Consider the following 14035-nt stretch of genomic DNA (forward strand, 5'->3'; position numbering starts at 1 on the left):
TTTGACTCTTAAAGAAACTTAATACCAACTTGTCAAATTGGCAGTGAGATAAATGTTGCACAAAAGACAAAGATTGAATTTAATTAAGTTTTACTTTGGGAATTCTTTCTTGTGTAAAGCGTTTTGCAGCCTTGAATTTGCACCGTTTCACTTCTGGTATCACTCACTTAGCCCCCACAGCATTAAAATGTGCCTTGGCCAAATTATAATGCTGGAAGTCACCTGAGTACTATAAATCTAACCCGTACCATAAATAGATTTAGGCAAATCACATGATTGAGAATTTTTGAAGTATAGTTGTTTTTTTGACCTTGTGGTTTGGCCAGAAAGAGACGGAGCCGTGTGGGGAGCTTGAGTATCAGTCTCTGGAGCATATCACGGGCTCACTGAGACCAGGAGCTGCACAGCTGCTGACAAATTTGCCAGTTCTGGTCCAGACCGAAGCCATTACCAACCCAGCTCTGCCGCTCTGTGGCCCTGTGTGAACCTGAGTCCTGTCTCACACCAACGGCGCTCTGTACCGCAAGTGGAAAATATGTGCACTTTCGATAAGGTGCATTAACCTCAGTTCGCATGAGTTCCTTGTACGCAGTCGGGTGTTGTTGTTTTTTTTCCACAACACACCAACTCGTGCGCGAAACCTACATTTTCCAATGAAATGTTTTTGCACGCCCTAATTTGTCTCATTTGTCTCAGTGCAACAGGAGCACAGGTCAAAATGCACTGCAAATTACACACACCGCAAATTAGGAGAATTTTATTCCTACAAAACCGGTTTGAAATATTTTGATTCTTCATTGCCACAGCATGGGTGTTTAAATCCGATAAATCCAGTCAGATTGAATTCAGATACAACAGGCGTGCTGTTTTGACCTCATTAATTCTGCCTATGCTCACTCTATTGCAGAAAAGCTAATACCACTAGCAGAGAGAGTGTTTTTCAACTGTATACATTTTAAAGTCCTTGACTGTAGCTCAACCCCTGGATGACGAGGATTTATTTTTCTACTTTGCACTTGTGAAATATTCCTCTATCTATTATCTCTCTTCCTTTAGAGGGCTGCTTGCAGGCTTGAGCCTTTCCCAGCTGACATTGGGCAGGACCAAGAACCAGGACAAAGACCTTCTTCGGTGTGAGCAGGCTGTGCTGCCCCGGGCTGAAAAAATAATGAGTGAATTCTCAGGTGGACCCAGCAAAAGTTTTTCTTTACTCAAACAAATGTGGTTTAAATAATGAGTCAGGCCTCTCTTTCTCTCTCTCTCGTTGACTCTGTGTTTTGCTTCCTGCCATCCATTACCAAAGTGGTTCCAACTCATCGCCATCGCTCGGAAGCGGAATCACCCTTTAAAATATTTGTACAGTGGTTTGTCTCAGTCCGTGTGTCAGTGCTGGTCCTTCTTGGTGAACTGCTGTCCAACGGTTCGATGACAGAGCAATGGCAAGGAGGGAGGAAGCAAATGTAAAGCGGAGGAATGCGCCGTTTTAAATCTTCGGATCCGTTTGGGCTTAGCTCGGGACGTGTCCGTCAGGCGAGAGAAAGAAAGAGGGGCACGGTAATGGAGAGGAGGAGGAAGGCAGGGAGAAAGAGAGAAGGAGAGATTTTTGGAAGAAAAGGGAAGAACTGTCAGAGGTGTCTCCAGACAGAGGCCAGCTCTCCCTCATAAATGGATTGGTGTCTCACACAAAGTTTAACTTCCTGTGTGGCTGTGTGTGCAGTGTTTTTACTTGAATGCGCTGTTGTTAAAGGAGACTTTGGCCTAATGTCAGTTAAATTTTGACAATTCCTGGAAGGCAATTTTAAACTTTATCAGTCACATCAACTATGTAATTTGTTTTTCAGGCTTTTAAGTTTTTTTATTTGACTTTTTTTCAAATACAAGTTATTTTTACAGTAGACACTGTCATGTACTTGTCTTGACCTCATTTAAATCATAATAAGTGAGAAAATTCAAGTTTATGGAAACGTATTGGGGAAAGCTAGTAAGATTTGTCTCTGCCTGTTTCATGCAATATACAAAACATATTCTGAAAATAAAAAATGTCCCACGCAGAGGAGCCTTAAAAGGAAATCAAGCTCTCTCCAGCCTCTTCTGCCTTGTAATGTCTGGAGTGAGAAGTCACAGAAAATGTGTGTAAAATTCTGCCTAGAGGAACAGGCCTTACCTTGCATAACCCTTCTTACAGCTTACCGTCACCGTAAAATACACTGGACCACTTTATATAAAAAGAAAAACACACACACAAACACATCTTTACTGTATTGTCTCCTTCACGCTCAAACACATGTAGTCACAGGGATGCACGCTTTATGGCAATTCCAGGCATTTTTAAAGCATGCTTGTTTATTGCTTCGAGAGGAAGCCGGGGATTGGCCCGAGAAAGGGAGAGCGATTCTGTGACCAATGTGAAACAGCGCTGCGTAACGCTGCACACGTTATAATGCACGCACACACACTGGACACTGCATACTGAGAGTTGCACTCTTGCAAATAAGTCAACTTAGTTAACAGTCCACATGATGCGACGGATATAAATGCGCATTTATATTTGTTTTAAATTATTTTTTCACACAAGCCCCGCAGGTTAGTTTGGCGCCGCTCTCTCTGATTAAAAGCGGTTGCATGTTATACAGCTGCCTGCTAAGTCTGGTAATCAGCCAGTTGGAAGGGAACCAGCTGCAATCAGTCAGTGAAAGAAACAACCACCCATCACCAGTGCAACTCGTGGCAGCTGTCACATCTAACCTTTTTAGCTCCTAATTGTCCCTTTCAGTGCAAATCCAAAAATCAGCTGCAGTCAGTAGTTCAATAGTTTGCAGAAAGTTTGAATCATTGCCACAATTTGCAAAACAGTCCTTTAGAATGGCTTCATTTTTAATTGCAATGAGCAAATTTGGTGTTTTTTTTTTTTTTTTTTTAGTCACTACTACCTTCAGTTTAACACACGTAGGAGCAAAGACGGGATTGTGCTTTTTCCGAAAGATAAACTTGCTTCTGGCTATATCGGGCCCCATAAGACTCTACTTGACCTCAAAATGACAGTGAGTTGGCCCCCAAGACAACTTTGTCCCTGTCACTCATTCATCTCCCAAGTTCAACAACCAGATACCAGAGCTCCATTTTTACCATGACATACTGTATTATGCGCATACGCATTCGCTTGTGTCATTACCCCCACATTTGCCGCGTAGACACACACTCACACACCCACACACTCACACACAGACACCTGCTTTCTATTAGTCCAGTAGATTGCAGGGAAATTGAGTGGGAGTGTTAAGCACACACACATCCATCTATCTGGCCCTCTGTCCGCAATAATTACACACTTCCTGCTCTGAAATCCCTCTCCGACAGCTTCCACACAGATCGTGTCTCTGTTTAAGTTCGAGTGTGCGAGCGTAAATGAGCGGGTGTGTTTGACGGGCCTGGTCGCACAAGTCTGCACGGGCTCATCGCTGGCAACGCGGATGCCACGTACTTAGACATTTGCCACGCATGGAGATGTGAAAGACAATAACCGATTCCACTTCTGCTTATTTTAGCTGCTTCAAGTGCTTCCCTGCATTTGTGTTGATGATTCAGTGTTGCACTGTAGAGCCCATTTGAGAAAGATATATTAAGTGTTTCTCTGAATTTCAGTTTCTCTGTTTTATTCTGCAGCTGGTTTCATCTCTAAATGTTCCATTGTTTTACTTAGCTAGACAAGAATTAAGTTCCCATTAACCAAGCTGTCGGTACTTTGAGGAACTTTGAAGAGCTTCATTCGGCACTGCAATATCACCCTTGTCTCTGTATTTGTCAGCACAATAAGCTCTTATCAGCACAATCACACACTCGTCCCTGCGTATTATCTTTTCTGTACGTGCATGTGTGCATTCATTCAGACTGAGTCTCCCTCTGGGGTCCTCAGAGCGCTCCTCTAGCCCTGTTCCTTATTAGACATCTGTCATGGTGCCAGAATCAATAAGCACAGATGGGAGAAAAAAAAATAACTTTCCTCTCCTCTCCTCTTCTCTTTGTGAATGGGCAGATCATTAGCAAATTCCAAAGTGTTTACCATCCTCACCGAGGAAAAACCCTACTCAGATTTACTATACGTTTAGTAGTTTGTATGCCTGTTGTTTCCTTCATGACCCACAGATGTAAAATCCTTCTCTTTATCACAAAGTGTTAAAATCACACGCTCCAGTTTGGCTTTGCAGAATCGTGTATTTGCTCAACACTCCCAGACGCACATGAAAATATTTAGTTGTGGGTTTCTTTCTGTCTCTCTCTCTCTTCCCCTCTTCCTCCTCTCCCCCCCTTCGACTTAAGATGACGCATCTGTTTCCATACATTGTTGCATGTTTGCTGGCGAAGACAAACAGCGGCGTTTAAACAAAGAGGTGGGTGGTGCGCGCTCATCTGGCGCGTATGTGTGTGTGTGTGCGTGTGTGCGTGCGTGCCACCGGGACTTCATTAAACAAAGGGAAGAAAGCATGACAGCATCCAACCCCAGTTTGTCATCTTCAGTGTAAACGGCCGTACATCATGCTAACATCTTTCATGTGCTCGGCCCGCGTCACACGCGGCCGTGTCAACACGGCAGTAATGAAAACAAAAGAATGGAAAAAAAAGCTTAGAAAGAGATGGATAGAGACGGAGGGAAGGAGAGAGGAAGACGATGAGATGAGAGGAGTAGAGGAGGATGGGAAGCGAGAAGCTGAAGGACGGAGGGGAACGTTTCCAGGACTAGCAGAGGAGCGGAGACTGTGGCATGGCTTGGCACCACTCCGCAGCACTCGTCTGTAATGCAAAGAAAGAGTGGGTGGGTTTTCCACCTCCACAGAATAAATGATGCGAGGGGAAATGGGAGTAAACAACATCAGTCATTATAATTACTCTCATACGGCTACTCCCATCCACCATCAACCATCCTCCACCCCCTTCACTCTCTTCCTCCCTCTATTTTCCATCTGTCTTAACATCCACTCGCTTTTACTTCATTTTCTCTTTGTCACTTCTTCTTCACCTCTAACTGTCTATCCACCCTTGGCAAAGCACATTTCCTCTTTTTAGACTATATCGAAATCACCCAATATTTTCAGGCCATAGATCTCAAGCTAGAGTAGGGTGGTCTGAATCTGCGCCGCACGGAAGAAATATGAGGCTGTGAAAGTTGGAGAAAAACACTACGAATGGCCTCACATCAGCCCTTCGTTTACAGTGTTGTCAGAATGCAGAGACGACAGCCAATAGTCATAACAATGTTGGCAAATTTCTTGATATGTTTTTTTTTTTTTTTTCTGGAGACCATGGGAGATACACGCTTTGGCTCTGTAGGTGAATGTCTCTTGCAGCAAAAGCCTTTGAACGCTGCTGAGTGCACAGTGAATCATGTCAGCTGTTTCTAAGAATTGGATGTGGTTCCCTCACTGTCTTGGATCTCGCCCCAGCTCTTCCTCCCTCCTTCCTCTCGTATGATTCCTGGAAAGTGGGAGCCGTGTGTTTGAAAATGTGTTCAATGAAATCACTTATAGTCATGTCTTGCCTGAATGAAAGGACACTTGGCTATAAAAAAATTGTTGTGATCCAAATTGAAATGCTGTACGGTTTTGTGTCTGCTTTGGAACGCAACATCGTGTCATGGCCTCTGCTTCCGTACTTGCTCACCTGCAGCCTCTTTCCATGCCCAGATTTTTTTGTGTCTGGTGTGGAGACAGATGTGATGAAGCCAGGACAAGGCTTCAGCAGCTTTACCAGCTCCCATCACCTAGCCAGCAACTCTGCTCTGCCAGCTTCACTCGACAGAACGTAGATTCAGTTCAAGCACTTAGTTCTTGGTCCAGCAATTTTCTTGTTTTCTGTCACGGATTCCATCAGTAACCTGTTTAATTCTTGATGTCTTGTGCCTCTGTCTGCATTCCTGGACATCTTGCTTCCCTGAATCTACCTCAACAGCTCAGGTCTTAGCTTCCTGGATCTGTTTCTGCCTGGCTTCTTTTGCTCTCCTCCCTCTTCCACTCTCTACATCAGCACCAGCGGATGCCCCTGGTTTCCAGCTACCGGTACAACCCCTGGCCTTGTACCCTCAGCTAGCTCTCTGTAAATAAATAAACTTAATTAACCAGTTACTCTCAACTCTACTCGCCTCTTGTCTTCACTTGCGTTCACCTGCCTCATGGGCGGTGTAGGCTTAGCTAGGGCGGCAGCGCAGGGCGTACACAAACCCTACGTAGACCCTAACGCCGTAGCTGACGCCCACCTCCCCAGAAATGTAACTACGTGCCACAGTGACGCAGACCACAAGAGCTGTGATTGGTCTGCTTGGTAGTAGCGTGTTTCAGCTTTAGTATTTCTGACTGCTTCTCCATTTCTGCGATTTTCGAACTGATTGTTTTGGATCAATAAAGATGGAACACATCGAGGAAACGTTAACTGAGGAGGTTTGAGATACAAACATTCGTATGATTTGACTTCGGCAAAACTTCTGCGAAAGTTTCAGTCGCCATTGTTGAAAATGAAGCAGGAAGTAGAAACAAAAATTAACCTAACTGGCACAGCGCCGACTAGCATTTGCGAGGAGTTTTTACAGGGCGAGCCAGACTGACGAGCGCACATGAGGCGTCTATGTACCGCAGTATCCTAAATGAGCCTTTACACTGTGACACAAAGGCTAACCGGAAAATCAGAGTTCAGTATGAGAACAAAAACTAAGGAGAGATGGGGTTTAGTTTATATATGTGTTAGATAGATTGGTAACACACCAAAGACATTTTGAAATTTAGACAAATGGGGATTACCAAAGCTAGGTCATGGAAATCCATCTAACCCAAAGTTGCTGAGATGCAACACTCACAAACCACAAAGTCATTTGGGTATATCATTTATTCATCATGAATGATTGCACAGGATTTTGTGCACAAACCTGACATCAATCCCATCCATTGTGCAGAAGCTAAAGATGCAGAGGATATTAGTTATGTAACTGTTATTTTGTCGTTAATGTGAAAAGTATACGCGTGTGTGCACTTGCTGTATGTCAAAAGCAACTTACCGCAAGACATTTGATAACTTTCTCTAAACATCTCTATGATTTCCTCTCATTCCATCCACTCGACACTCTCATTTTCTTTGCTGATTGCACATCTGATTTCTGAAAGCTGAATTCCAGCTGTAATCACTCTCAGACACACAGAAACTAATAGCGGACAGGTGCCAGAGTCTCCCTTGAAGACAGCAAACCCAGCACAGATAAATGGTCGGAATTTCTCGCCAATATGTAAAACACAAAGCATATTTCTCACGTCATTTTCATATACTTCATCGTACAGTCTAGTTTTCTTATTCACCGCTGCAGCCTGCCAGACTGTTCTTTAATACGAAGCTTATGTAAGTTTGGTCACGGGGGACTTGGACCTCAAATTCTTCTGGATTGGTCTTGTAGGAAGAACGTACTCCCTCTGTGGGAGATAGAAGAGGCAGCCAAGCCAAACGAGTCCCAGAATTGGACTGAACACCAGCAACTAAACCACCCACTTTGAGGCTGCTACAGAAGAGAAGAGAGTTATGTTGTTGTCACATTAGAGCTTCATCACGTTGGAGTCTTTGTGCTTTGCAGGAATTTGTAAAAATAAAGCACCAGTGTGCAGGATTTAGGCTGCCTATTAGCAGAAATGGAATATAAGATTAAGTTTTCATTAGTGTATGATTACAGTTAACTATTAACTTATATTCTATTGTACAAAGCTTGCCAAGTTGAGTCACCATGTTTTTACAGTTGAAGTGACAAACCCAAAACCAAACTCTGGCTCTATAGAGGGCCTTTCAAATTAACACATTTTATGTTAAGGTTGTGTAGGTTCTCCTTCACGTTTAGAAAAGTTGCGGAGAAACAAGGTTTTCAAGTTGGTGGTATTCTGCGACCTCAACACTAGATGTCACTAAACCCTACACAGTGGTCCTTTAAAACTGTTCTTGACATGTTTGGGAAATAATCTTGTGCATGTCATGCATGAACAACAAAAAAAAAAATCAGTATCACTCATAGCATCCACTCAAGTGTATTCCCCCAAAGCTATGAGGTTAAAACCTCAGTTTAGGTTTGCATATTAAAAAACTTCCAGCCATCCATTACCGGCACCATTATTAAAAGTTTAGCGTTACAGTAATGAATTGTCCTCATCTTGTTTCACTCAACTGAGACATATAGTTCTCATTCACCCTGCAATCATTTTCTGCCGCTCTAGTCAGGTATTTACAGACCTCCAGTGGCTTCTGTCTGGCTAACAGTGCTCGTTCATACTCCTGCTGTTGCTCACGCACACAAACACACACATGCACACAGAAGCAAACACATGGTTGAATGCTTTTCAAGGTGTCTGTAAGGCCCTAATATGTAAAAACAGCTAACCCCCATTCGTTTGGATCCGGAGATTTATCCCCCAAACTCTCTTTTTTATTTATTTGTCATTTATTTATTTATTTTTTTATAAAGAATGTGCAAATCAGGCCCCGGATCTGGCTGGAGTGCATGTGTGCTCGTATGTGTGTGTCCCATGCAGTCATGTCAACAGAGCAATCATTCATGTAGAGGAGCGTATACACTTAGAGGGTTTAGCTCTGCCGGCAGGTGATGATGGACAAGCCTTTCAGGGAACAAGTGAGGGATGGAAAGAGGGAGGAGTGAGAGGGGAGGGATGGAAAAGAAGGACTGGAGCAGAGGAATCGATAAATAACACGTGCGTAATTGGAATCGCAAAGAAGAAACGAGATAAAAGAAAAGGGAGAATGAAAAAGGCTTTGTTGTGGTGCCTGTCTGCTCTATTGTCACCCAGCCGAATGCCACAATCGACCAGTCCATTAAGAACGTTTTAATTGCCTCCTCTCTCTTCCTCTTTCGTAGTACCTCCAGCCCCCACCCCTACCCTCCAATCCCCTCTGTGCCGGCTGAAAGGACAAGTACAGGAAACACTCATTCATTAACAACCTGGAGCTCGTTAGCTTCAGTGAAGCACTCTTCAGAATATGTGCAAGTCCACCTCTGAGGGCAACTCTGGGTGTGTGTGTATGTGTTTGTGAGGAGACTAGAGGTGAGGGGGACTAAAGGGTAAGGCAGGGCCACCGGAGGGGGGTGTGCTGCTTGGGTGACCCGGGGTCCTTCAGCAGATGAGGGGAGTGCTGGTGAAAGAGATCTTAACAACATTAAAAGTCAATGAAGCATGACACCTACAAACAAGCGTGGGGTGGGCACAGACAGACTTTACTGTCCCTATTTTTCATTAGAGCGCTGGACGACGTTGCATTTTCATTTTAAGTCTAAAAACGGCATTTAAGGAATCTGTATTCCCCCCAGTCATAGAACTACTTTGACGTGCTCTTCATGCTTCGAGAGCCACATCTGCGCGGGGAACATGTGTCTCTACTTTTGCTCCGCATTCTCATCAAGTAACAACATAAAAAAGTCAAGTCTAGTTAGAAAAGTTCAAAACATGACACACACCACCCTGCCACCCAGCTTTCCACACACACCCTGTCATTTGTAAGATGTCAGCCTGCCTCTTTGCAATGTTTGGACAGCACGCAGGAGAGCTGAGTGCCTTTATTGGCTTTAAAAGATAATGACATGCCTACTGCCTGCCTCTCACCGCCGATCCAGGGTCAGCGAGTTCCTCAGACTCCTTGAGGTTCAGGTTGACATTGTGGCTTGGGAAGACCGCGCTCGCATTTGTGCTCGGAGACAAACGGAAAGCGCACTTGTACCGCGACTGGAGCACTTAAGTTTTCAGTAGGGTGGCTAAAAACTTTCTCTCACAGCTCTCGGGGTATATAGAGAACAAATAGCTGCCACCCATGCAGTTGACAGGGCACTCTCACTCTTGCGCCATCAGTGCAGCAAGCTCAAGGCCACATGCCCTTTTTCATTACTCCGAACAGGCCAGCTGTATTGTAACTACAACCAATTTCCTTGCAGTCTATAAAGCTGTCAATCAAAATCATACGGAATAGGGAGCGGAGGTGGCGTGGTGGTGGGAGGAGGGGAGCGTAAGGGCGGAGCTGGGTGGGCTGTTGGGGAGGGCTGCAGGGCTCCAGACCAGATGTCAAGAGTTTTACACTGCAGGACGTGCAAGAGGGAGGGAAGGGACGCGGTGAGGAGAAGGATGGAGGGAGTGGAGGAGGTCGTGTTTACCTGCAAGAACAATCAAGTCACAGTCGCACCAAAGTTTTTTTTTTTTTTTCCAAGTTTCCATTTATTAAAGTTATGAACAAAGAGACAAATAAGTTATATTTTTATTTGTTAGAATTCTATCAGTGTTTGAACATTAATATTTAGAGAGCTAGTACAATTTTCTACTTTCATGGCTAGCGTTTGACAAACCCATAGAAACAGCTGTCTCTCTCTCCAAGGATTGGAACGTAATACTGAAGGGGAGGTGTCAATGTTGTCTCACAAGACAGTTAGCAATGAAAGTGTGCACCTTAAGGCTTTTTTTTTTTTTTTTTTTTCCTGTTATGGTATATCATTACATATAGACTCTTTAAAAATATACTTCTGTCAAATACCTTGACAACTACTATGTACACTACAAAAATAAATTTTCATATAAATAAATTATATGGCATACATTTATCTTTGTAACTGAAAACAGCAAACATCCACACCAACCGAGACCAAAATGGCAGTCTGGAAGAACCAATGATTTTTTTTTTTCCTTTTAAAATCCTCTAAGAGCTATGATGAGACCTGTAGTGTAAAATGTTATATACTCTTTTTTTTTTCCCTATTTAACATTAGTAAGCACTTTATACAGATCAAACTCCATTAATGTAAAAACATTAAAACTGTAATAGTGTTTTTTTTTTCAATAGACATAAAAATCCCTGCATTTGTTATCCACTGGCATCACAACAATAATGAAAGAAAAAAAACAACACATATTTTATATTACAAAAATATAAATATCGCAACTGAACAAAAAAAAAAAAACATTTAAAAATGAATAATAAAATAGTTGCCAGCTATAATTCTCTCCCCTACTGCCAATGTGACATCGGGAGAAAAACGAGACAAACAGAACAACCTATTTCATGCAAGCAGCTGATGTAACTCGATGAAAAGGAGGGATTGGGGGGGGGGGGCTGCAAAGGCTTCTGGGAAGAGCTACAAGTGTTCAACAGGAAGTGAGAGTGTAAAAGCGGAGGAGGCCAAAGGGGCCACGGGGAGGTTACAGGTATGCATGCTGGCATAGGCACGCATGAAGATATAAACTGGCCATTGCGGGTGGAGAGAGGGGCTGGCGGTGTAAACTCTGACCCCTGAGGTTCTGGGCTGTGCAATTTAGCAGTTGAGTGAAAGATGTCCAATTAGTGTCACAGAATTATGTTGTGGATTTTTATTAGCTGAGGTCAGTGGGGACAGCTGTGGCCAAACTTGGGCCAGTTGTCTTTATTGTCACTAAAGGAGAGCTTAGACAGAGAGACACAAATGTAGAACATATTGTAAAGGCCATACAGGGCTTAGCCCTCGGGAGGCTGCATGGGCTAGCTTATTGGATGGACAGAAAAAGCTACTTAAGGCGATATATTCCTGTGAATGAAGTTTAAATGCAGTCAAGTGCACGCTGAATCGGGTCATACAGTATACAGTCTGAGCTTTAGCTTATCCACGAGACACAGCCACTTAGGGTGCAGAGTTCGCGCCCCGTGTTGACCCTGTTCCAGAATCAGTAATGTGAACGTCCCTGTAAAAGGTAGAGTGAGTTTCTGAGGTGGGTTTACTGCTCGTATGTCAGTATACAAGACAGAACCTGTGTTGAGCCTGCTAGGGTTAAACAATACATAACCTCTTACAGTAAAACACAACCAGAGATCAGCCTAACAGACAGTGATACAAAGCTGAGAGCAGAAACAGGTTCCAATGCTGAGGCGAAACAAAACAGACAAAAAAAAACAAAACAGCTTTTAAAATTTCTTCATATCAACTCGTCTTAAATAGCACGCATGGCGTGTCAAGTTAAACAGTAATTGTTTCATAACTACCACAGGTTTGTGATAAAAAATTAATAGTTTTACAAGCGTACCTTTATACAATAATAAACAGTCACACGGAAACACACACACACACACACACACACACACACATATATACCATAGCTTTGTCGGATAATTCTAACAAATTCCCTCATGTTTCAAATGAGTGTAAATGTTAGTCTGTTCTGAGGATGTATCTGAAGTAGAAGCCAGAAAATAAAAAGGGCTGTTTCACATCATACAGCCCATCATACACACATCATACTACAATTACACACATACACACAGACAGATCACTTCTTTTGTTTAAAGAGACATTTGCATAGAGTTATATATGTATATTTTTAAAAAATATTTTAAGCAGCAACAGTGAATGCTGACGTGTATTTTTGTCTAGATGAAGCTTCCTAATGGCACAGATCCACAGATAAGTGAACAGTAATCAGAGATCTATCTCTCTCTCACACGCACACACGCATTTACACACACACACACACACACACACACACACACCATATAAAATGGCAGCCCCAGTCTGTTAACATGAGGAGTTGTACAGCTCCTAAAAGTATACCTACTTTTTGTTCATATTTACATATGTATACATCTTTTAAATATAGATAGAAATATCTAAGACAACAGTCCACTGGGTTACAGTAAGAATGAGCACCATTATGGCAACACTGGCAAGTTTCTCGCTGCTTAGGGTAAGGGGGGAGAGCCAGGTTGGGCTATGCTGGGCTGGGCTGGGCTGGGCTGGGCTGTGCCAGGCCGGGTCAGCTGCTTAGTAATACAGAGGAGTCCATCTTTGGCTGTAGTATTTGTGTTCTCCCAAACTGGAAACAAAAATGAGATTGTACTGTCAGTACTTTATGATGAAAAAAGGCTGTGGATGTGCCGATTGCGTATGAAATCTCACCTCAGCTAGCCAGCCTGTCGCTGTTGCTCTCAGCTGCCTCAAACTCCAAATCTTGGAGCTCCATGGCCTCCACCTGGACACCTCTGGCCCCTGTCTGAGTGTAAAGCGGCACATGTGGGTCCTGGAACGCAGGCTCCGGCTCCTCTGGTCCTGAACTGTCCGCTGCAGTGTATCCTGGGTAAGAGGAGGCGGGGCTCTGGCTGGACAACGGCGCCGGGTGAACGGCAACGGTAACCGAGGCTGACGCCGTTACCGTGGTGATGGGTTGGCAATACGGGGCGGGGTTGGGGTGATGGTGCGGGAGGTGGTGGTTGGGCTGTGGGTTGTGGGAAGAGCGGCCTCTGTGGCCCGCTGAGTGTTCTCTATGGCTGTGTGAGCCATGATGGCCCCCAGCCTCAGTAGCAGTTTCAAAAGCGTCCATGCGCGGGCGGGCTGGGGGTGGGGCCTGCCAGTGCAGCTGGCTCTTGGGGTCCCTGCTGCTGTTTCGCTGAGTAGCCCCATGCTGGGACCCAGAATCACAACCCTGTGAGAGCAAGATAATGAGATGTTTATTTCGATAAAGTCTGGCACAAGCAAAACTATGTAATTAGCGAATCATACACACAACACATGGAGAAAATATTTTCTTTCTTATAGCTTCTTACCGAAGACAAAGTATAGGCTGGAGGGTCAGACTGTCTGGCTGAGCGCCGGTGTCCTGAGCCTGCTCTCCGTTCCTCCTCTGTCCTGGCTGCTCTGCCCCTGCTGGTCTGGAGGTGGTGTTGCTGCTCCTCTGCCCGAGTTTGTCCCCTATGAGAGTGCAGGTTGTAATTCTGCAGCTCCTGGCTGATACCAGACACTGTCGTGTTCGAGCTGTACTCGGAGTCTGACGAGTCTGAAGCTGCACCAGAGGTGGTGGTGGCAGTGGCCCCAGTGGTGTGGTGAGGACGGACTGAGAAGTGGACCACGTGAGGAGGGGCCTCGGGGGAGGGCGTGGGTAACCGGCTACGACCGTCGACTGGTGACACCTGAGCAGCGAGAAGAGAGAAAGAGAGTGCATACCTCAGTCACCCAAGCCTTATCTCTATGATCAGCTTTCTCGGTCAACTTAGATTCAGTTTTACT

The 14035-nt window shown here is 44.3% G+C and overlaps 1 protein-coding gene across 1 annotated transcript in view; it reads right to left on the minus strand.

Annotated features, from left to right (window-relative positions):
- Window positions 1-10226: 10226 nt before the first annotated feature.
- Window positions 10227-14035, minus strand: part of ptch1 (patched 1) — a 47731-nt gene continuing 43922 nt past the window's right edge. Inside the window, exons 21-23 of the mRNA XM_084551784.1 lie at window positions 13576-13938; window positions 12932-13454; window positions 10227-12848 (exon numbers count right to left, since the gene is read on the minus strand). Coding sequence (XP_084407910.1) covers window positions 12933-13454; window positions 13576-13938 — 885 coding nt within the window. The 3' untranslated portion in view covers window positions 10227-12848; window position 12932. The remainder of the gene's footprint in view (window positions 12849-12931; window positions 13455-13575; window positions 13939-14035) is intronic.

Source organism: Chelon labrosus (assembly GCF_963514085.1).
Source record: "Chelon labrosus genome assembly, chromosome: 9".
Taxonomy (NCBI): Eukaryota; Metazoa; Chordata; class Actinopteri; order Mugiliformes; family Mugilidae; genus Chelon; species Chelon labrosus.